A 25,000-nucleotide genomic window follows, 5' to 3' on the forward strand; every position below is an offset into this window, starting at 1 on the left:
AGAGAAGAGAAAGGGAGAACCGATTATGGGACTTATTCCTGTCCGAAAGAGGAACAAAGAAAGTGAGTGTGGCGGTGGTGAACGCTGCCGGCCAGCCTGTGTACGCTACGGGGAAATTACATCGAGCAGTCGTCATCCCATCAAAGCCTCAGGACCCACCGCAGAAGACCAGAAGGTTATACTAGAATCTACAACGTTTCTCAAGAGGTCATTCGCCATTCAACCCGTTTCTTAAACTGTGTCTCTATTTCGCCGCCATATTTCACATCCAAACTAACTTATTCAGACCACTTTGTTAGGAGGAAAGACACATAGGCAAACAGCTCCAAAATCTCTGCCCTCCGCCCCCCCCAAAAAAATAAACCCAGCAAACCATTCTGTGGTTTTAACTGGCCCGCCTCATACTCCATGAAGCGTTTTAATCAGCTTTGTTCAACTGTAATGGGATAAATTAAAAATAATGAGGAGCTTTATGAGACAACACAATTCCCAAATACACAGCGCATAGCGCAAAGCCCCACTAATACCATCCAACAGAGCAGAACTCTGCAGACAAATTAGGGCAAAGAAAGGGGGATGTGCTATCTAAGGTTTAGTAAAACAGAGAAAAAGGATAGAGAGAGAGATAGAGAGGGATGGAGATTCTGTGTGTGGGGTTATGTGTGTTTTCAAGGGATCCTAACCTGTATCCAATCTTCCTTCTCCTCGGCTGTCCTGTAAATCATAGAAACAGACCATGAGAACATTCCATTCTAGTCATCGTTTGCATCCAAAAACATGTAACCTCTTCCGCACAGATCCTAATTAGCCCTTTTGAAATGAAAAGAAGAGCTGTAAATAATGCTTTTAGTCTCAGTAGTTTAAACACCCACACACAAAAAAACCTGTGACAATAAATCAAAGAATAGCCTGAGGGCCTGGAATGCCTGCTGCAGTGGGTGTATTACCGGGCCTGCAGCTCCAGAGAACGCTGCTTGCCGATGATGGCAAACGTGTGTGGGAGGTTCTGCTTCACAATCTCCTGCACCTGGTGGAGGGGACGGAAGCAGGGAAAACAAGGACGGGAGTGGGGGATGCGGGAGGTTATTCTACACACTCCCAAGTACAGACGATGCCTTTTGTTATCAAGTGTAGATCCGCCAGGAGAAAGGTCAGGTGCGTCCTCACCTCCATGCCAGCGATGTCGATCCTCTCCCTGACGCTGAACTTCTGCCCCATCAGCCGGAGCTTTGGCACGCAGTAGAGCACCATGTTGTTGAACTGGTAACCAGAGACAGGAGACGGTCAGGGCTGGTCTGAGAGCGAGCAAACGTAAAGCGCATTGTCGCTGTTAATGCGTCCCAGTGAGGGGGGGGACCTTCTCACCAGGTAGAGGTATCGATCCTGCGCCGTGCCATTTTTGGCCGACATCTTTTTGATGTGGCCCTCCTTGATGAGCTCGTTGGCCGGGTTCACGATGTCCTCCTCGCCCCCCAGACGCTCATACACCTCCAGCAGCTTATGCATCTTCTCCTGGGGAACACGAAACAGACACAAAGAGATGACGTCCAGTGTGATGGGAACGTTCAGTTGCTTTAATTACGAAGCTAGTGAGGCGGAGAACGATCAAAGTCTTTATCCGAAATTGGCTACACACATGTTTCGATGCTGGTGTAAGTCTTATGAATATATTCATAGAGGACGTAAAATTCCTCCAGCAGAGGGGGTAGTTGCGTAATTCCTGGAAGGTGTCATCATAGCCTGGGCTAAGAAAAGCCTTCCAACACTTAGTATCTCCTCTGTATCGATCCGAGCAAAAGTTTTCCCTACTCTTCGACGGTGTTCGTAAAATTGAGGAGAAATACAAGCCGAGACATACGAGAGAGTAAAAGGAGAAGAAATGGATGAGCGTTAACAGAAACTCTGCTCAGCCTCTTCCGCTGCAAAGCGGTGAAACCTGAAGCAGGAAATGGCAACTTCCTGTCAGTGCTGATTTAACCTCTGGTCCCCTCACCTGACTGGAACATATCCAACAATAACTAGGTGATTGATTAATGCCAGGGGTAGCAACAGCTACATCATACAAACGCGTGTGTGCCAGCTGCATACATGACCAGATACGTATTATGAGTAGTATGTAAAGTTATATTTTTAGGTTTGTATGCTATTATTACAAGCCATAAACGTAAGCCAATATTTGACATGGTTTGAGAGTAAAATGTGCTAATGTCTCACATTATTGTGTTGTTTTTGTGATATGGCAAGTACGGTATAATTAGAAGTGCAATCTGAAATATAATTTTGTGAACTGCTGCACTTCCAGTATTGAATACAAAGTTCAATACGTGACCAAGTGATACAAGGAAGATAAAGAGGGAGAGAAATAGAATAGTGGCTGGTTGAAAAACTGCAAGGAATATGATTGCAGACAGAGCACACAAACTCTATTAGTAATGAACTTGGTAATTAGGGAAGAATCAAGCTTTATATATATAATTATAGTGTTGAGAAAAATACTCACCATTTTCCTGATTGCCGCGTTAGAATGATTAGCTGCTGTAGAGATAAGCTCCAGTGCCTCTGCAAAACACACAAACAAGGACACACAGCGTTGAATGTTGAAGCTATTCAATTTTCGGAAGCATAACGCACACATTAAAAAGCAAATGTGCAGATTATCCTCAGTATCTCAGGAACAATGTGCTAAAGGTTTCATACACCTGAGGCGGATGAATGAATGACTTGACGCTACTGTTGAAGATAACAGGGAACAATCCTTGACAAAGGTTATATAGGTTCATAGTTGCTAAGGGATTAATGAATAGACTAGAACAACATATTGCTATCAACTGATGCATGAAAGCCGGGAAGGGTTTGTCTATGATACACCAATTTGTTTAAAATATATATTGCATTAAATGCATTAGAAAATGAGCATTGGCCAAACGTTTCTCAACCATCTATACAATCATGAATTAATGAAATGAAACCCCCATTTCTATCCATTCACACAACATACCAAACATACCAAAAGACGGAAATGATTCATTTTTTGTCACTAAGTGCTTTTGGATTCGGCCACATACTTTCTGTGTCCTTCCTGTCGGCCGCGTCGTCCGCCAGCTTCTTCAGGTAGTCCTTGAGGAGCAACTCGTAGCGCGGGATCCTCTGGACGGGCTCCAGCATGTGGTGCTGCAGCGTCAGGTTCCCGCACACGGCCTGTTGCTGCAGGGAGCCAATGGGAAGCATGGATTTGAACCAGAGGCGGGGTCAGAATATAATATCATCGTTTTTCACCCCTTGAGTAGCATCGACGACCAGTGAAATGATTCTTGAGGAATTGCATCGACTTACATGAAAGAAAGACGTCTTTAATTCAATTATTCAGCATCAGTTGAATGTCAATTGCCCATACAACTATTGTGGCTCCCTCAGCTATTAGTCCAATATAAACCAAGCCCTCCTTGGAGTGGTGCCTAAATCAGATGCATACCTGTATGTTCTGGACCACGCTCTTAAAAAGGGAGGACCGCTGTGTCCATGTATTGACCAGGTCCATTGCCCGGTCAAAGTTCTTCACGTACTCTCCGTACATCTTCATGAAGGGCGCAAGCTTCTGGAGGATGTCTCCGATACGAGGATTAGACTCCCTGGAACACAGTACACAAAGTCTGTTTGAGAAGTGTGTGTTTTTGTGTGCGTGTGTGTGTGTGTGTGTGTGTGTGTGTGTGTGTGTGTGTGTGTGTGTGTGTGTGTGTGTGTGTGTGTGTGTGTGTGTGTGTGTGTGTGTGTGTGTGTGTGTGTGTGTGTGTGTGCCTCCCTGTGTATCTGTTTTTAGATTTAATGTATTCAGCGATGGGGTAAAACAATAATGTCTTGAAGCGTAATTTGTCTAACCAAAGCTCTTTAGGGAAGCTTTTTTTCTCCTGTGGCTGACAGCGGTATGATAACACATACGCATACACACACACACACACACACATAACAATTAATACATTTCCTGTCCTCAGTGAAAACAGAAAATGAAAATGCCCTGAGAGGCACATCCATTAACCGGGCACACAGACACGTACACACACACACTGACTCACACACTGACTCCACACACACACACACACACACACACACACACACACACACACACACACACACACACACACACACACACACACACACACACACACACACACACACACACACACAGACACGTACACACACATTATTGCCATTGAGGGCAATAATTCTCCCTACTGCCAAGCAGCTGCCTTCAAAGTATTATAGCCAATATAATAGACAAACTGATTACGCTCCGCATCCGAGACCGTAACCACCGTCTCATGAACATTCCCTTCCAGCAGAGTGTGTGTATATGTGTTTGTATCTGTGTGTGTGTGCGAGTGCGCGTGTGTGTGTGTTTGAGTGAGTGAGTGAGTGAGTGAGTGAGTGAGTGAGTGAGTGAGTGAGTGAGTGAGTGAGTGAGTGAGTGAGTGAGTGAGTGAGTGAGTGAGTGAGTGAGTGAGTGTGTGAGTGGGCGTGCGTGCGTGCGTGCGTGCGGGCCTCTCACCACTCCCCGATGATGCGTGTCTTGAGCTCGGGGAGGAGGAACTTGTGGTGGAAGCAGTAGATGGAGGAGATGTTGGAGAAGATGCCTGTGATCACGTCTTGGGGGATGGCCGCCTCGGTCAGCTTAGTGCAGAATACCTGGAGGCAACACAGCAGCGCACACATCAGCACCCTGCTGTAGCACTGTACATAGTACAACCACTACTGCCCTACTGCCAGCTGCTACTACAACTACTACTTCTGCTAAAAGATGCTTCCTGAAAGAGTATGTGGCCTGAGCCAGTTTGTTGACCTTCAGGTCCCGTTACCTAGGTTATCTTTAATTCAGATCCCTTTGCAGTGAAACCAGATGCAATTATTACAAATAGTTATGCTGTTATTCCCCAATGAGCCTTCCTAAAAACAAACAGGCAAAACACAATGTTTATATAAATATCACATGGATGAAAAAAGGCAGATTTAGTATTGTTCTCATCAGCAAGCATGCAAATACATTTTGATATTTTCCAGAACACGTTGTGAATCTTTAAAATTCAGAGCGACTAGTAAGATAGGCATCAGACTGTTGAAGTGGCAGGTAGCTGGCAGGGATTTGAAATAGAGCAACATAACAGGAAATGGTAATGTGGTTTTGCTTGCCCTGAGTACCCCATAAACCATATAAAGTCCCTGTTATGGATTATTTCATCATCTCTACCCCATGAAGTTAAGAAGAAATATAACCACGCCAACTCGATAGGAATGGCTACAAAACACACAAAAAATGGATGACCCATTGAAAAGCAGCAGTCTATTAATTAAATAGACGAGAGAGATTAGCAGGGAAGAGGGCCAGCCCAGAGATTATGCTTCACAAAACAAAGAATGAGAAAATAACCCCAGGCATGTCTTCTTGAAGCCAGACTTCAGGCTACTTCACAAAGCAGGATTTGAGAGCTCTGCCATAGATGTTCTTTGCTTTCTTTTTATTGTATTTACCTGGTTGGCTCAAGGTTAAGCTGCTCAATAGCCATTGATATATCCTCCATGGCAAACAGGCTTTTCCCAAGACTAATTCACCTCTCTCTGGTCTTAGTGACGGGAGCCAAAACAGAGTCAAACAGAATAGACCCTGTCCTTTCCGACATTGTGGTTGTTCTTCTGTTTCTAAAGACGAGTAATTCTTAAAACAGGAAATTAAAAACAGCCTCACAATTGCTTTTAATTCAGTATGTAAGCATGAGATAATTGTAGGCGTCATATTTAATGAATGTTATAATTTAGAATAACGCTCCAAAAACATTTTCAATTACTGGTGCGATTATTATTATTTTGGGCTTTTTTTATAATTTGTTTACAGGAAATGCATTTGTTTATACAAAATTAGTTAATTTAGAAAAGTGCAGACTGGCAACTCCATCAAACTCAAGCTGTTACCCTGCAACGTGGAGCTGTCCCAGAGCCTGGTAAATAATTTGATTCCATGTTTAATCCAGGCTTACACACATTAGTGCTTAGTGGACTGTCTCCATCTTCAATGACACACATACTGTTCCTAAACAAATACATGCAGATATAAGTGAACGGCACAAACACACAGACAAAGGTGTGTTACTTTGTATAATCAACTGAGAAAAGAGGAAACGGAACAAACGTTCAACGATCAACACAAGGCAAAGAAGCACGCACTATTAATACAAATAGCCTGTCACACTAGCACACCTGACTAAATCTAGTGAACAGAAGAAGGGTTGTCCTCGTCTAGTGGATCACAGTGTCAAAATGTATCAAGCTCAAAAAATGATCGCAATCACAATCGCCAACCACTGGTGCAGCACAGGTATTTCAGAGAGGAGATTTATGGCAGAGCCACCCAGATTAGCCATGCAAAGTCACACATAATAAGGAAGGTAAATGATACTGGTACAGGGATTCAACAATGGGCCCTTGCATGCGTGTGTTTGTGCATTGCCTTTGTGTGTGAGCACGCTTGCTTCTGTGTGTGTGTGTGTGTGTGTGTGTGTGTGTGTGTGTGTGTGTGCGCGCGCGTGCTTGAGCACGCTAGCTTCTGTTTGTGTGTGTGTGATATGCTTGGCAGCTACCTGGTCTAGGAGGTTCAGCCTCTTGACGTAGGCCTCCTCCGTGTGGAGAAGCTCCCTGGCGATATTCAGCAGCCTCTGGGCCTCGGGGCTCTGTGGAGACACAACAAACCTTTGGTTCAACACTCACCACACCACCCCACCAAACACCATCACTATTAACCACAGGATCACACCATAGAAGGGGATGAAATGACACCCTCGAGTTACAAACACCTGAGGTTGTCCAGAAGGGAAACATTAAAAAGAGCTCCAATCAAGAGAACATGGTTGGTGTTTCCCACGTTGATATCATGGTAATAACACAGATGGGGGTGATCGATAGGACACAACCTTGTGATGGACGCGGGCATGTTGTCAACACCTGGAAGTGTCGTGGTTAAACTCAAGTGAGGCAAGAAGAGGCTGCGGGCACATTCCACGTCAGCGGCGGTGTCACAACGCACGAGAGACTACAGGAAGCCCGTTGCGACAAAGATGGTTTCATAACAATTGTCTGGTGCTCTCTCATGCTCACTCACGCTCACACACACACACACACACACCCAAATACACGTGAGCGCACGCACCCAGAAGCACACGTACACAGGTGAGCACGCACACGCACCCACACACACACTCACTAACACAAACACACACACACATACACACATGTCTGCGATTGGCCGGAGGAAGCACACTCACTCCCACACATAGGAAATGGGAGGCTATGCTTACAGTAGAAAAGATGTCTGTAAATCTACTCTTAGTGACCTTGACAGGTAACCTCATCAAGAGGCAGCCCGGGTTAAATACTCTAACTTCGGTCAAGAGGATGTTACAAGAGCCATTTTATGCTGCCTTATCTTCTTGCAATGTGCACTGACAAAAAAGCCACATCCTGTGTAAAAAAAAAGCTGTCATTATTCGGCTTTCAACATCAGCTGAGACGTCGTTGTCCTGTCAGCAAGATCCACACACACACACCCAAACATGTGCAGACGTCACACACACATTACAGGAATTGATAAATATGGGGAACACCTATCCAAGTAGGATATAGGTGTGCTCCTCAGCAGAGGAGGGCGTGCGTTTGTGAACTTGGGCTTAAGAGATTTGGCACAGGAAGTAAAACAGCAGCAGCCCTGCCCTGAACTCAACAGCCTCGGACACCTTACCTCACAAACATGCCCCTACTGTTCACTATATATCCTTTATAATTGTCTCTCAGTCTATCTGTGAAACAGACACTGGGAGAGTATGATATTATTGAAAATTTCTGTTTCAGCATATCAGTAGCATTATGTCTGTACAGACGTCCCATTGGCTGAGCGGGTCTGGACCGGTTTTGCCCTGATCTGTGTGAGAACAGTGGCTGAGTCTATAACTGTGGGACTGTGTTACCCTGTTAGTCACGGTGGTTCACAGTCAACGGTCACGGGGAAGACATAAACATAAACCCCAGCACTGCTGCGGGTTGGACTTCGTTCTCAGCACTATTTCATCTGGCAGCCATCAACACATGTATTTACTGCCCCGAGTAGGTAGAAACCTTTTTATAGCAACATAACTGCCTTGTCCTTGTGTCTAGTCTCTGGTGCCAACACAGCACACACTAAGCAGCCTGAGGTTGCAATGCGGAAGGGACCTTCTTTTCTTTTCTATTCTTTTCTCTTCACTCAGACTGAGATAATAATAGACCGTGTCTGTGTCTGTGTGTCTCTAATTTTTTCCACTACATGAAAGGCCCGATGGCAACGCAAGACAAGTTAAAGTGCACCCCCGTTCCAGAAGGCGCATTCCACCGCACCACCCCAGGTGGTTCTGCACGGCGCTCATGAGTACGTACTCTGTGGGCCTCCGAGAGCGCGTCCGTCTTCTCCGCCCCCTCTGCCTCCCCGCAGCTCCCCTCGTCCAGGTCGCTGTCCTCGTCCTGCGTGGAGTCCCGCTTGTTGCCCAGGGTGACGCAGCAGGACACGCTGGTCTCCGTCTCCGTGACGCTGTCGTAGCGGTCCTCCTCGTCGATGGCGTCCTCGTTGGGGAACACCTCGCCCTCCACCGTGCAGGACGGGCTGTCGATGCCGCTGTCCCGGTTGGGGACCTTCCCGCTGCCGCTGGGCTCCGAGGAGTCCGGGGGGAGGCCCTGGTGCTCCTCCCCCTCCCGCAGCTCGGCCCGCTGGAGGCACACCATGACGCCGGGCACGTCCACCTCCTCCTCCAGGGCCAGGTCTTCGTTGCCGTCGGCGACGGGCAACGAGGCCAGGCGCGAGAGCTCCGCCTCCTCGTCGGCCCGCTCTGAGGGGCCCAGGGAGAGCTTGTCCAGCAGGGAGGAGGCGTCCCCGGAGTCGTCCTGGGCCCCCGTGGAGCCGGCGGGGCTCTGACCGCGGGGGGCCGAGGCGTCAGAGACCAGCTCCATCTTCAGACAAAGCTGCAGCTGGCTCCTGGGAACCACCCCCAGGATAGGGACCCTGCAGGGAGACACACAGGGGACCCTCGGGGTTACGCATATGGAGAGGCTGGAGGAGAGGTGGGACAACATGATATTGATAACACCTTAACGTCCTGTATGGGATTCCTACAGCTGCTCTGCACTCTGTCCCATTTATGCTACAGCAATTTCCTTAATTTACTTATGTGTAAAGGTTTTTTCTGATGTTTTGAATATTTATTGATTCGTATTCATTGCATGCTTTGATTTTCAAAAGTTGCTCTGGATAAGGTGGTCTGCTGACGAAATGACTAAACATGAATTAAAATCGAACATGTACTACTACTGCTACAAACCCCATAACTGTGAACAGACACAAAACAATGCAGTGAGTGAAAGACATAAAGGGCCTACCTTGAGCTCTCAAACTTCTCGATGAGCAGCCCGACCTTCTGGGCTTCTCTCTGGGTCTGAGGACCCTGGACGGGAGCTGTCAACACAGGCTTTGGTTTGGGGGGCGGAGGGGGCGCCGGCAGGGGCCTTGACGGCGCGGGGGGGATCCTCTTGGGCTTCTTGTCCTGTCCGAGGGCCAGCAGGTGTGGCGGTTTAGGGGGCACTGCAGACGAAAGGAGCCCAGGTCAGGTAGCCACAGAGAGAAGGAGAGACTGGAGGGCTCTCCTGTGAAACAGCCCTAGCGATCTCGCGGCATGTGACCCGTGTGTGCTCCTGAAAGTCAGAAGCTCCATAGAGCCCAGCTGGATGCCTGCTCGCATTCCCCCAAGACGTCAAACCCTAAATGTGTTGAGTCCGATAAGAGTTACATGCGAAGAGAGAAGCGGTATGGGGAAGGATTAGCCCAGAGACACAGCCATCTGAGGACTTCCTCGTTTCAGAACAGGATGTTAAGATGAGTGTGAGCATTTGTCACAGTGGTGTCAAAACGAGATCTAATAAAAAAGGATGCTGAGCCGAGCCGACCAAAGATGTTAAAAAAGGTCGGATCGACCTTTTTAAGATGTACCATAATCAACTATGTAAGGTTTTAATTGAGTTTATTATCTGACTTATTTGAATTGAGGAAGCAGGTAGAAGTGACGATGTGTTGTTGAACAGTGTGTGTGTGTGTGTGGCTGTGTTTGTGTGTGTGTGTGTGAGTATGTGTCTGAGTGTGGTTTCCTTCCTAGTAGTTGCTCTGGTGTGTTTGCACATGTGGGCGTGTGTGTGCATGCACATATAGTGGTCTGCATGGGTGGGTGTATTGCTGTAAGCAATTACATATTTGTTTTTTTCATTAGAGCATCAGTATTATGCAGGGACAGGATTCGTAACGATAATAAGTGGGCGGTTGTTACATGGATAATGTTGCCTGCCACACACATACACACACACACACACACCCACACCCACCCACACACACACACACACACACACACACACACACACACACACACACACACACACACACACACACACTAGCAGCGCCAGACAAAATGTGGAACAGGCAAAGACACGTTCAGTATTTTGTGTAGCGCTGCAGGGCAGTTAAACTCAGGTGGTGTAATGTTTCACTGGCTGAATTCATAACCTATATCCCATTAGCCTGCAACGGCGGCTGTGCCTGGAGGTGACCTCCAGCCAGGCAGGTCCGGCCGACACAGGGGCCATGGAAGTGACAGGTGACATATCATCACAAAGCCATCACAAACTACACGGCCTTGGGAGGAACTGCAGCCGTGCAGAACTAAAACATCCCAGACGTTTTGGACGGACGGACCGGGCACCCACACATACAGTATGTCATCGGCGGGTCGTGTGCTGCGGTCGTTTCTTTTCCTACCTTGAGGTTTCTGGGCGGTCGGCGGCCGGGCTGAGGACTCTGATGGGGGGCGGGGCTTGAGGGTTGGCCTCTCTTGACATGGTCTGGGGGGAGGGGCCTTCTTCACCAGCTGCGGGGAACACAGGTAGTCCACCGACCTGCACTGGTACTTGGGAGACAGATCTGTGGAGGGACGGAGGGAGGGGGAGAGGGAGGGAAGGGGAGGGAGAGAGGGGGGGTTATTGATCAGGACGTTAGGCGTGCTTGCCCCATTAGACACAGTTCATTACGGGGTTTGATCAGCGTAGCAGAGCATCAAAGCGGGACCCCTTCCTGACATCACCTAGCCTAATCCTAATGTAGGTGCAGCGCAGTGGAACGGTCACAGACCACCGACCTTCGCCTCTGGGTCTGTGTGTGTGTGTGTGTGTGTGTGTGTGTGTGTGTGTGTGTGTGTGTGTGTGTGTGTGTGTGTGTGTGTGTGTGTGTGTGTGTGGGTGTGTGTGTGTGTGTGTGTGCATATGCCCGTGCGAGCGTGTGTGCGTTTAAGATCATGTGTATACTGTGAAATAGAGAGCCGAGAGCGAGGGCAAGCAGAGGAGAACTGGAAGCCACTGGCAATTGATTCTGCCTCTGGGCAAAGGTGGCCCTGAGAACATAAGAGCTCAGAACTTTTTGTACTGCAAGAGATTGGATATTGGTTTCACTCAGCCACCGCTGATGCATTCAATCTTCTTGATACCACTTTGTGATTATGTGTGTCTGTGTGTGTGTGTGTGTGTGTGTGTGTGTGTGTGTGTGTGTGTGTGTGTGTGTGTGTGTGTGTGTGTGTGTGTGTGTGTGTGTGTGTGTGTGTGTATGTATGTGTGTGTGTGTGTGTGTGTGTGCATGGACCCAAAATGTATTTCCTGCCTGCATAGAGGGGATATCGGTGGATCTGGAGCGCCGTCAGGTGGATCACCTTTACCTGACAGGAGGCCGACCTTCAACATATTACCTCTGTTTTCCTTTTCTCTGAGCCCAGTGTTGTGTGGCGCATCACACGTGTTATGCACGAGGCCGCGCACACAACCGCTCAGTGTCCCTCGACGCCTGTAATTTAGCTGTTATCTGATGTGTGCTTCCATTAAAGCAGCAGATAGATGGGCTTTTGGTAAATAGCTGTGTAAACTGCAGCCTGGCAGAGATCCATTACTGCTGGCTTATGGTTGGACTCCAGTCACCCCCCGTCTTATCTCCGCTGGAGCGCGGCCCGTGTTTCCGTCTCGCTCGTCTCATTGGAATCCGACTCTGTATACTTTAATTTTTTTCTTGCTGTGGTCTTAAGGCAGTGGCTAACTTGTCTCTAGGAGATGAGTCCGTTCCACTTGGCATGGGCCCAGCCTTTCCTACCCTGTCCTCACCGCTAAAGGACGCACTGCGAGATCATCCAATCAGGCGGGACTTTGCAAAACAAAATGAATTGAAGAATAGCTTCGAGACTGACACAGGCACACAGATCACGGAGCCCTAGCAACTGTTTAGATAAGGCAGAAACAAGGACAAATAAAGGGAAGAATATAAAAGATTTCGGTACTCCCTCCGGCACAAGTATTTGGAAAGCGTTCCCACTGCTCTCCCTGACTCGTCAGCCGGCACTGACCCTAACCCTATAAATCAAAGGTGCGCATTAAGTAGACTCAGAGTGGAGAGCTGGAGGATAAACAAGTGAACGGGGCATGTTCCTCAGACAAGCAGCACACCAACAGCCCACTCTTTGACCCAGGGCCGGGGTCACCCTTGGGAAAAACAAACACTCTGCTCAAGGGGCTGGGAGACACGGGCATAGTGGCCCGTACCTATGGCAACCCGCCGTCGCCATGGTTACCTGAACGAATATACCAGGGCCGGGGATCAAGAAGATTAACAGTAAACAGGAACTCGATGACACAGGGGAAGGGGCCAGCACTCAATCCCCTGCTCTGATCTGAAATCCCATAATATTCCATTAGGATGCAATGAATGAGGGCTGTATTGATTGAGTCAAAGAGCGTTTTGATTCAAGTGCAGAACAAGAACCAACCATTACGACTTGTTAAAAGTAAATAACCTCACGCTTATCATCTTTTACAACACAGCGTTGTTTGGAAATTTCCCCAGTCACGGTTCTAGGGAGCAAAGGCCATTCGGTCTCTATGAGGCTATCTCTGAAAGCAGCAGAAACCTCAGAGGTCTTTAGTTTGATTTGAAATCTAGGGAAAGCACGTGAAAAAGTTTCATTACCTTAGCTCACGGTCCGCTTCGTGCTTCACGTATCCAACAATTCAAAGGGAATCAAGTAGGAAAAGTACAACTTTCAACGTAGCATCCATCAATAGCGTAGCTTGTTCTCCTCCCACTCTGACAACACAGTGTGTACTAAAGACTGCATTGTGTGGCGGTTTCCAGCACACACACAAGAAACCAGGAACACACCCAGAACCACATCTTCCAACCTTGGCGCGGTATAATAGGCTGACACACACACTCACACACACACAGTCATCTGTTTGTGTGAAGGTGCGCTCGAAGAAACTGCACCTGGCCAAACCTGATCACTGCTCCCACCCTCCAGGCCACATGTGGTCCCGTCACGGCCCAGCCGACCAATCACAGCTAGGTTCCCGCACCTTCCATTCATAGTTAAAGCGAAAGCTCAGTGAAACCCACTCTTTCAAAAGAAAGATAGGAGTACTATGGTAAGTGTAGTTTTTTTCTGTGTGCGTGATTGTTTTTCTCTTAATCTATTTATAATGTCCTATTACAATAGGACAAAAGAAACCTGTCCACATATAATGGAGATGAGACAGTATGATAATGTATGATTTCCCAGACCTGAGCACCACTCTAAGGGCTCCAACGCCCTGCTAGACAAAAGACAAAAAACCATGACTGACAATGAGTCAGTCAACACACTGATTGTAACAGAGAGGGTTCACACGGAATACTGTTAACAACAGATCCTCAGCAGATACCTTTGTTGAAAACCCCCTGGAGTGCCTTCCCCTTCTCTTACAGGTAAGGGTCTCAACGCGAAACCAGGTTAAAAAAGGAACAATCACATCTGAACGCTATGTTGAAGGCCATAACCCCTGTGGCACCGATGAGGATCTCGGGGTTGCCATGGCAACACTTATCTGAAGGGCGTCCACCGTTTTTATTTTGGTATATTTACTGAGGCTATTTTTGGTTGTTTCTTGGTCCCAATGAACAACAAGCATTGCTCTTGTTTACTCCTCACGGTGGAGCCATGCGGGTCGTCCTCATCCACCCCAGAGGGGACCAGGATTCTAAGAGCATGTTGTTGGTAACTTAACTGGAAAGACTGCATTACTCTGCCGGCTTCAGCCAAGCACTTGTGCTTGGCTGAAGCCTTGACTCAAGTGTGCTCATGCAAAGCTCTTTTTTGCAGTGATTCATTGAACAGTGCAATATTTACTTCCCTACACATGCTGTGTGTGTTGCCATGGTTGTGTGTGTGTGTGTCTGTGTGTTTGTGTTTGTATGAGTGTGTGTGTGTGTGTGTGTGTGTGTGTGTGTGTGTGTGTGTGTGTGTGTGTGTGTGTATGTGTGTGTGTGTGTGTGTGTGTGTGTGTGTGTGTGTGTGTGTGTGTGTGTGTGTGTGTGTGTGTGTGTGTGTGTGTTTGTGTGTGTGTGTGTGTGTGTCTCGGGGGTATATAAGTGAAAAGCATGTGGTCCTGAAGAAAGCACATGACCCCTATCCCAGCTATGGAATTTCAGACAAATATCACCGCATAGAAACTGTGTGTGGGTATGTGTGTGTGTCTGTGTGTGTGTCTCTTGCAAAGAAAGCCTGCCTTTTATCCCAAAATTGCAAAAAATGCAAAGAGACTTTTGATTTATCCTAATCCTGAACCTAACACAACTTAATGCCTGCGAGTGTTAACACAGAGAAACACGCGCATACATGCACAAACATACACACACACACACACACATATACACAAACACACAAACACTCATCCCCAGCAAACTGCCGACTGACAGTTACTGTCAGCCCATTTCGGCGGCTTTCTGAGCGCCATTTATTACCCATCATCCCTTGAGTACAGTTCCCCCACCCCACTGCTGTCTGGGAGACGAATCCCTCCTATGCATCAGGGGGGGAGGGGGGCGTCGACCGCCAGCCAGTCACAGCTCCTCTGGTATCCCCTGACAACGCAGAGACGACAACCCCCACAGCTATAACAGCACCCCCCCCCCACCATGCCCAAAATGCAGAATCGAGTCAATCCTTTCTTCACTGCTAACGTCTGTCTACACTACAATCTGTGTCTCTTCCTCCCCCCTTCCCCCTCCTCTCTCTCCCTCTCTCCCCCACCCCCTCTATCTCTCTCTCTCTCTCTCTCTCTCTCTCTCTCTCTCTCTCTCTCTCTCTCTCCCTCTCTCTCTCTCTCTCTCTCTCTCTCTCTCTCTCTCTCTCTCTCTCTCTCTCTCTCTCTCTCTCTCTCTCTCTCTCTCTCTCTCTCTCTCTCTCTCTCTCTCTCTCTCTCTCTCTCTCTCTCTCTCTCTCTCTCTCTCTCTCTCTCTCTCTCTCGCCAGCTCTGACTATATTGATTGATTCTGTGTCGGTTCTCTGTTGGCCTGACAGACTGACAGTCTCCGTTCCTCTCACTTACGTCTTCCTGAATGAAACTCGCTCCATTGACTTGACAAATCCCTTCCGAGACACCCAGACCGGCGGCACCTACGTGCAGAGACTGGTGTGCCCGCCGGGAACATCATTTTTTAAGGGGGAGTTCAATGGAAACGAGATGATGTGCGATATTGTTCTCAATAGACAAACAGGAAACCGGGGGAACAGAGATAAGTTGACATCCTGGTGAAATAGTGTTCTACTTACACTGCCCTATTTGCTTTTATAGGCTGCTTAGTTGGAGGTTACTTGCGCTAATGTGGCTCATGTGGATTTCCCCCAAAAAATGTACCCTACCACTTTAAACGATAGAGAAAGGCTATAGATGACACGTCGTTTATTTGATGTATCAGTGTGTATTTGATACGGGAACATATTGTGCAGCCTGACTCCACAACATCCCAGAGCGAAAGGAGAAAGAAATGCACTGACCTTGATTTGCCCATATATTCCTCTTTCGCTAGCTTTTAAAGGCCCTCACCCTCTGAGGCTGGAGGGGAAAACTGTGCCACGGCCAGGTTTACACAGCACTGCGGCAACAAACACTGTAATACTACCCTACATCGACACAGGGGTAGGAGCAGCCACGTGGAGCACCTCGTCACCACAGCAGAGAAACTCATATCATTACACACTGAACAACTCAGGCTGCACCAAATACACTCCAGTGTTTCTTATTCAAACAAATGCATGATATTGTTGACCATGGCAGAAAAGAGACGTATTATTGTCAAAGAGGCAGTGACTTAACATTGGAACAGTCTGTTCCAATGTAGGACTGATGAGAGAGGAATCCTTCTGTTATTGTTCCACAACAGCTCCAGTGGGATCGCTCATGCGACAACCAATGGACCAATCCCTGACACTCGTGAGCCTCTCTTGAGGCGGTGAGACTACATCACCCAGTAACTAACTCTCGGCGTACTACGCATGCATGCACACATAGAGGGGGATCAACGGCCAACCAATCACACACAACAACATCTGGCTCCAGATTAACACTTCTGCCCTCATCACTGCTCGTCCCCTTGCACTCTATCGCCCAGCTATAGACTAACCTTCGGGCGGGCATTCCACCCTGCAGCCGCCCAATCACGGCCTACCTGCTGAGGACGCTCGCGGGCTCCTGTTATGAGCGCGCGACTGGCCAATGTTGGTTATTTTCCTTCCACTGGCGTTGTGGTTTTCTCAGCGGCCCGGAGATGGGTGACTGGGTAGGGGGAGGGTGGGGTAAGTGGTGGTGTGGGTGGTAGTGGTGGTGGGGCAGGGGGGGCTGGCTAAGTCATCCTGTCAGGCCTATCCTCTCACCCTAAATCAGGTCACTGGGCACAGCAGGCCCTGGCCCAGTCCTCCCACACCGAGTGGGAGGACTGCTCCGGCTCCCACAGATTAGGAGCATGATAGATATGGAGGAGGGGGGGGTAAGAGAGAAGAGGGGGTGTAGGGAAATGGCTGAAAGAATACAGAATGCTGGGGGGAGTAATGGGAACAGCCTGGAGCCCCTTTTCTCCACAGCACTATTGTAAATAAAGGAAAAATATATTGCTACATAAAAAGATGAATTGATTATACAACGCTTATGCAACACGTGCATTCAGTAAACTACCATTTCAAGCACAATAACACACAGACCCCACAACAACAAAAACAACAACGACATTTAAAGCTATGTAGGATGCCTCGGAGGTTTGTCTGCGTTCCTTCCTGCCTAAACAATACACTGTCACTGACCGTCAACAAGTATGGCGAGCATGAGGCTCACAAGGCCTGACAAGATGACATCAGAGTGGGGGCCAACCGTGTGCTGGGCTGGCTAGGCCGGCCCAAGCTGAGGCCGGAGGGGGTCTGGGTGGCAGTGCCATGAGGAAAGGGCATTGCTTCGGCAACAGAGCTAATGTGAGGTATGGTTACAAGCTCCAGGGGATCAAATAGAAAGTGGCTGAGATGAGTGAGTTTTAATTTAGGGAGTCGTTCAGCTCTGATGGAGAGAGAGAGAGAGAGAGAGAGAGAGAGAGAGAGAGAGAGAGAGACACACACACACACACACACACACACACACACACACACACACACACACACACACACACACACACACACACACACACACACACACACACACACACACACACACACACACACACACACACACACACACACACAAAAGGGATTTTACTGGTTTTAATAACCGTCCAAACATGATTCATTTGAGACCACGTCCGCTACTCTGCATTCCCTAAAAGGTCTCTCACACACACACACACACGTACACACACACACACACACACACACACACACACACACACACACACACACACACACACACACACACACACACACACACACACACACACACACACACACACACACACACACACACACACACACACAGCTATATCAACCCAGCCACTTCCAGTAAGTTACAAACCAATGCAAAATATACATACACGCATGCGTAGACACAATGTGTAAACATTGTGCATGGATGGATATAACCCTTGACTTAGCCAAACAGAACACTTATTTACAGAGAGACTTCCCACCTAGGTTTTTTGTTTAAACGGTAGTTGAAGAGAGGCACGCAGGTAACGTAAGCCAATGAAAGTCTGAGCTAACTGAGTCAAAAAGAAGACATTTCACGGGTTCTGGTAAATATTAACCGTTTTGAAGGCACTTCGTGACGCAGGGATGATGAATGGATGACTCAGATGGTATATTCATCCTATTATCAGCCACAAGCCCTGTTCCGGGTTGCAATGACCAAACCTCTTAACTCACAACTCCTTCCCACCGTAGCTGCTACCTCTAACAGTCTAGTGGAAATAGCAGCTAGCACAACATACCAGTAAAGCCGACATAGCTGCTAATGCTACCAGTAAAACTGACATAGCTGCTAACGCTACCTACCAGTAAAGCTGACATGGCTGCTACTGCTACACCTACTGGCATAGCAGACATATCTGCTACCGCTAACCATACAGTAGACATAGCTGCTACAGCTATTACCACAACTGGTACTACAGACATAGCTGCCCCCACTATTGGTACAGCAGACATGGCCGCTACCGCCGGCACAGCAGACATGGCCGCCTACTGGTACAGCCGACATGGCCGCCTGCCGGTACTGCAGACAAGTTAAGGAGACATGGTGCACTGAAGTGTGGCCGTCATTGTGTGCAAGCCGTGTGCTACACTAGCCAAAGGGCCCTCTCTGTTCGTAGGGAAGCGACTACACATCGGCAATTAGGGCCGACACACACAGAGGAGAACAAGGGGGTTTACAGAGCGGCCTGTGGAGAAGACTGTGTAACTGTCCCAGAAACCAGGGGTGGACGCCAGCCAAGCAGCCCCTAAAATGGAGGCTATTCACCGGGAGGAACCACGACAAACTCAACTAGAAGTGTACTGTTCAGAAGCGCAAAGCGCAACGCGCTTTGTAATGTGGGTTAGGAAAGTCTCCAAAAATAGTTTTTTTTGCAACGTCAGGTTTAAAAATAACAAACATAAACACATTTTCAGCCAGAGGAAACATTTGCCACCACTGCTGTTGAGAAAAAGTGAGTCAACCCTTTTGACTCCGACTAAACACAAGGCTGCTCCATGTGTCATCCGTGCCCCCCGCCTGAAATAGCAAACCACGCACACACCAAGGGGTCCGTATGACCTCTGTCCGTCCTCCAACAGTCCACATTGTGGACATTGAGTGCATGTCCAATTCTGTCAGCAATTAACATAAGGGTCTCTGAAGTGTAAATGGATTGATTAGAGTTATCTTTTTTAATATATGGATTGGCTGAATCAATCTATTCCATTGATTGAGGGAATCACACTTGTCAGTGTGATTTATTAATGCTAATCCATTGATTACATCGACAAAAGAAGGCATCATGAGTGGAGACACATTTAAAGCAGTCCTACTCTGCACATATCTGATACACAAGCACAGCCACATAAGTCAATGCAAAATCTAGACCACCTTCCCTTTCGCTAACCGTTGTCGTAGCCGAGACCAGTTGCATTGCGCTCGAAGAACTGCCTGCTAATGCAAACATACACACACGTTTTACTGCGCTCGCTAAAGTACGGTGCTATTCCACTGCGGCCACAGGATTAGGCCCTAGTGCGCACAAACGCTATTCAATAAAAACATTCCATTTCACCCAAATAACACACTAACCTTCACTCTCCCAAACAACATAAATGCACCTTTGGCTGCCACAGAATTACACCTCTGGAATAAGCCAAAGTTTCCAAGAAGCCACACACGAGCCTCTCGCATGAAACCCTCAAGTAGCAGGCGGGATAGGTGAGTGTGTATAATTTGTATAGTGTGTGTGTGTGTGTGTGTGTGTGTGTGTGTGTGTGTGTGTGTGTGTGTGTGTGTGTGTGTGTGTGTGGGTGTGCGCGTGCGTGCATGCGTGTGCATGTGCATGCAAGCGCAATTGTGTGTGAAGACTAAAGGAATAAAAGTGATTACCACGCAAACGAAATGCGAGGTAACTCAAGAGAGCATGTGCGTGACAATCTCTGCATTGGACTTTCAATGGCATTCAGGCCTTCAACAGACCCACGCAGCCCTGCGGCTTTGTGTGTTAACCTCTCCTCTGTCCCTCTGGCTCCCGTTGTGGAGCGTTGGCCTTTCCCCCTCGTATTGTATCTGGAACTGTATATCCTTTTGGTGGGTTTTGGGTGGAGGGGCCGCTCCCTAACCGGTGCCTCACACCACGTCCCAGCGGCGGGCAGCACCTCTACTCTGTGCCACTTCCACACAGGATGAGCGTCAGCCTGCACAGAGGTGTTTCCTCCGCCCGCTGACAGTCTAAGAGTCCCAGGAGGTGGAGAAGGGCGGAGGTTGAGTGGAAGGAGGCGGGTGATGGCAGGTGGGGGAGGCCAACCCCACCTAGAACAGGACATGTGGAGGCAAGCCTGGTTTGGTCCGGTTTTGCCCGGTTTGTATGTGTCCAGATTGTTGGCGGGTGGGAGAGTGCGGTGGATATATGGGGTGGGGGGGTGTTGAGGGGAGATCCTGGAGCTTGTACAATTTGGAATGTAGCCCAACATCCGCACATACCCACACCCTCGCAGAGTCTCAAAGGTCGTAGTAAACTCTGCACTGACATGCCTCTTTGCAGTGTGGCTCTTGACGTCAGAGTTCATTTCTAAATGCCACTTGGATGTGAAAAGGCAAGAGTCAGCAGCTTTTGTCCGTTTTCAAACAAGTTAGAAGCCGAGACAACCGGCTTCAGTTCTGCTGCTGCCCGACACAATTTATCACCGAAGGTCTTCGTGGGTTCTCGATTCCAGCTTCTGGCCCGCTGACTTCCCGTCAATAACTTGAAATAACAAATGAAAGGAGAGCCTGGTATTAATCTTTTATATTTGTGAAGTGGAAAGCGGAAAATTGCTTATCGAACGTGAGGTTGAACGTGAGGTTTTCGGGTGGCAAAATAAGACCAATTAGCCGACGGAAAGTACATACTAATTAGCCTACCACTAATGTATGCAAGAACACAAGCACAAGTATGCAGACAGAGATAGAGACAGAGACACACACACACAGTCAGACGGACAGACAGACAGACAGACAGACAGACAGACAGACAGACAGACAGACAGACAGACAGACAGACAGACAGACAGACAGACAGACAGACAGACAGACAGACAGACAGACAGACAGACAGACAGACAGACAGACAGACAGACAGACAGACAGACAGAAGCCTGTGGGAAGGCGACGCCCATTATAGAAGCCAGGTGTACACTTGAAAAACTAATAAAGGCTCCTATTTCCTCCTGTAATGGCTGCAGTGTTTCCCCTATAGAGACATAGCTCAGCGCTATGCACACCACTAGTGAGACCCAGGGGCCTGCGCTCTCCTTCTGTCTGCTGCAGAACCTGCTAGAACACGGGGCTCCGCGTGCGGAGCCCGATGAATCATCGACAACACTGAACTCAATCAGGTGATACTCTTATATCCCAAAGCAAATAACAGCAAGAACCCAAAAACCTGTGTTCAAAGCGGGCCGTAGACTCAACACGGAGCACGTAAAGTATTGACACATACAATGCAACGCGCTGGTAACGCAGGTAGCGTTTCAGGTTTGCTGGGCCGTGCATTGACGGTAGCTCTCTTGCCTTTGCGTTCAGGTCCTTCTACCATCGGGCAACATGAGGAGCCGTTTAACTGAGCGTCTTGAGCAGCCGTTGGCCGTTAAATCTAATTAGAATGAAACCATAGGGCCAAACGCCGGTCTAACGGCCATTTTCTCCATCACACCAACTGCCTCCTTCTTGTTGACGGGGGCGTTTTTGGGAAGGATTAGAGAGAGAGAGAGCGAGAGAGGGAGAGAGCGAGAGAGAGAGCGAGAGCGAGAGCGAGAGCGAGAGCGAGAGAGAGAGAGAGAGAGAGAGAGAGAGCGAGAGCGAGAGAGAGAGAGAGAGAGAGAGAGAGAGAGCGAGAGCGAGAGCGAGAGAGAGAGAGAGAGAGAGAGAGAGAGAGAGAGAGAGAGAGCGAGAGCGAGAGAGCGAGAGCGAGAGAGCGAGAGCGAGAGAGAGAGAGAGAGAGAGAGAGATCCCGCCCTGAGCCCTCCTGGGAAAGGCTTATTGATGCCTGTGGTAGGGTGCTGTGGCCACCTGTCACCTGTGCCACCGGTAACAGCCAGCCTGCGGCCAGCTCCTGCAGGAGAAATCAGGTTCCCGGGAAAACAGGGACACCATTAAAAGTGCCCATGTCTATTCTGCCACGAGGGGTATTTTGGTCGTTGTCATGGTTACATACAGTCGTACATTAGCAAAACCGGGTCAGTCCTTATGCAATTTTACTGTATATGGTGGTGAGATTAGCTGATATGAGTAATAGCACCTTATTCAACAGCTTTGTTATCTTTAAAGCCTGTTTCCACACACCAAACACTTTACCAAACACCAACACTAACACCTAGTCCTCAGCTTGCGCTCCTCTACCCTGCCTGTCTGTCTGGCTGTCTGACTGTCTGTCTGACTGTCTGTCTGTCTCTCTATCTATCTGACTGTCTGGCTGTCTGTCTGACTGTATGGATGTTTGTAAATTGTACTTGTACGTACATAAATATATCTTTGCCTGTATCTGTCTTTGTAACTCCTCCTTATAATAATAATGTATATTTATCCTTTATTATAATAAATAAAAATAAGAACATATGCATCTAGGCGGACACAAAATGTCTGCATAGACACAGCATTCACAGAAAAAGCAATTTCAGGCTTTTTTTGCGGCTGGTAACACATTCAATTGTCTGTTGCACTGTCTCAGGTTGCACCAAACAGAAGAAAGGACAACAAGATGGCTTCCAACTGAGGATTAAAGTTAGCAGTCACCATATATGGTATTGTGCCCCATTACTGACAAGCAGTGCCATGTGTGCACAGGTACTGTTGCTTCTTTCCACCGTAAAAGCTACCTATAAAACGGACCCCCTGAAGTGAATACATCCAGGGGTACAGGCTGAATTCTGTAGTTAAACATCTTCCAAGCTGCTCCCAATCTTTAGCCCAATATATATAGAGGTTCACAGAGGCAAACAGACATGCAAACACACACACAAACGCACACACACACACACACACACACACACACACACACAGACACGCACCTACACACACACACACACACACACACAGACACGCACCTACACACACACACACACACACACACACACACACACACACACACACACACACACACACACACAAACACACACACACAAACACACACACACACACACACACATAGATAAGGACACATATAGAGATACACATACATGTAGACAGAGACACATAGATACACACATTGACAGACACATATAAACACACAAATAGAGATGGACACGCATACATACACACACATTGATAGACAGACAGACAGACATGCTCGGCCACACACAGACACACTCAACAACTCACACAAACAACAGACACAAACAAACAAACAGCACCTTGTGCCTTACAGCCGATACTTTAAAAATATCTTGCTACGTTTCCTCAAGCCATTCCTCATCTTCTCCAGAGCAGTAAGGATGCAGGGTGTCTGTGTGTGTGCGTGCGTGTGCGTGTGCGCGTGTGTGTGTGTGTGTGTGTGTGTGTGTGTGTGTGTGTGTGTGTGTGTGTGTGTGTGTGTGCGTGTGCGTGCGTGCGTGCGTGCGTGCGTGCGTGCGCGTGCGTGTGTGTGTGTGTGCATGGGAGGGAACAGGGGGATGCAGAACTACAAAGAGCCAGCCTCCACATTAACACTGATACCTTGTGGCTGCTGAAGGCTTTTGAAGTGAGCGGCCAGTTCTAAAACTTGAGATGAAGGGGGGGGGGGGGGGGGGGGGGCTGGGAGGAATGGGAGGGCAGGTTTATACCGGACCTCGGGTATATATGAATGTCGATTTCTCTACAGTTTTTTTCTTTTGAAATGATTATTATTCCTGTGAGTTGGTGCCTCAGTTTTGAACAGAAGGTCGACCACACACAAACACACACACACACACACACACACACACATGCTCGGCCTGAGAGACAAGAGCCCCTAACCCCCTCCGACTCACTGGCCAGGCCCCGCTCGGTCAGGAGAGAGGACACACCACCACCATAGAGACACACACACACACACACACACACACACACACACACACACACACACACACACACACACACACACACACACACACACACACACACACACACACAGGCAAACACACACACACACACACACACACACACACACACACACACACACACACACACACACACACACACACACACACACGCACACACACACACACACGCACTCATGCACACACATATAGAGACCAACACAAACACTTATTACGAAGCACCCATACACACTCTCACACACATAAATAGAGGCCAGCCTACATAGAGGTCGAACATGCACAAACATACACATCGAGGCACACACACACACACACACACACACACACACACACACACACACACACACACACACACACACACACACACACACACACACACACACCATAGAGCGCATGCCATGGTTGGAGGACAGTGAAACCTAACCCAGTAGCCCAGCTGGACCAGTGCACTGGCACATGGTTCAGTGGAGCTGCTCAGCAGTGGTAGAAAAACACAGTTAACTCAGTTAACTCTCTCTCTTTCTCCCACTCTCTCTCTAGGTCTCTCTACCGTGCTCTGGTCTGGCTTTTTGGGTGTCTTCTTGATAAGACATGAGGGCACTTAGCATGGCCCACCGACACAACGCCACTCTGTCATTATCTAATAGTTCAACGTGTCACTTCCTGGTTCACTCCTGTTATTTCTATGCCAACACTGCCACAGGAAATGCCATCGCCTTGTCCTCCTAGCCGGGACCCAGGGGTGCCCCGCGTGGAGAAAGGAAACTGTGAGTATAATTACCGTGCATGAAGCAGACTAATCACAGTGACTGTTAACCAAGGAATCTGTGAGTGAGTTTGTGTGT

At 48.3% G+C, this 25,000-nt stretch overlaps 1 protein-coding gene across 1 annotated transcript in view; it reads right to left on the bottom strand.

Moving 5' to 3' along the window:
• The window catches only part of fgd (faciogenital dysplasia), a 55,239-nt gene that overhangs the window by 8,221 nt on the left and 22,018 nt on the right, over positions 1-25,000 (bottom strand). The window contains exons 2-13 of the mRNA XM_030344436.1: positions 10,865-11,026; positions 9,442-9,643; positions 8,449-9,067; positions 6,624-6,713; positions 4,544-4,680; positions 3,473-3,629; positions 3,066-3,204; positions 2,501-2,559; positions 1,366-1,512; positions 1,168-1,260; positions 948-1,027; positions 684-714 (exon numbers count right to left, since the gene is read on the bottom strand). Of these exons, the coding sequence (XP_030200296.1) occupies positions 684-714; positions 948-1,027; positions 1,168-1,260; positions 1,366-1,512; positions 2,501-2,559; positions 3,066-3,204; positions 3,473-3,629; positions 4,544-4,680; positions 6,624-6,713; positions 8,449-9,067; positions 9,442-9,643; positions 10,865-11,026 (1,916 nt within the window). The remainder of the gene's footprint in view (positions 1-683; positions 715-947; positions 1,028-1,167; positions 1,261-1,365; positions 1,513-2,500; positions 2,560-3,065; positions 3,205-3,472; positions 3,630-4,543; positions 4,681-6,623; positions 6,714-8,448; positions 9,068-9,441; positions 9,644-10,864; positions 11,027-25,000) is intronic.

Source organism: Gadus morhua, chromosome 1 (assembly GCF_902167405.1).
Source record: "Gadus morhua chromosome 1, gadMor3.0, whole genome shotgun sequence".
In the NCBI taxonomy this organism is placed as follows: Eukaryota; Metazoa; Chordata; class Actinopteri; order Gadiformes; family Gadidae; genus Gadus; species Gadus morhua.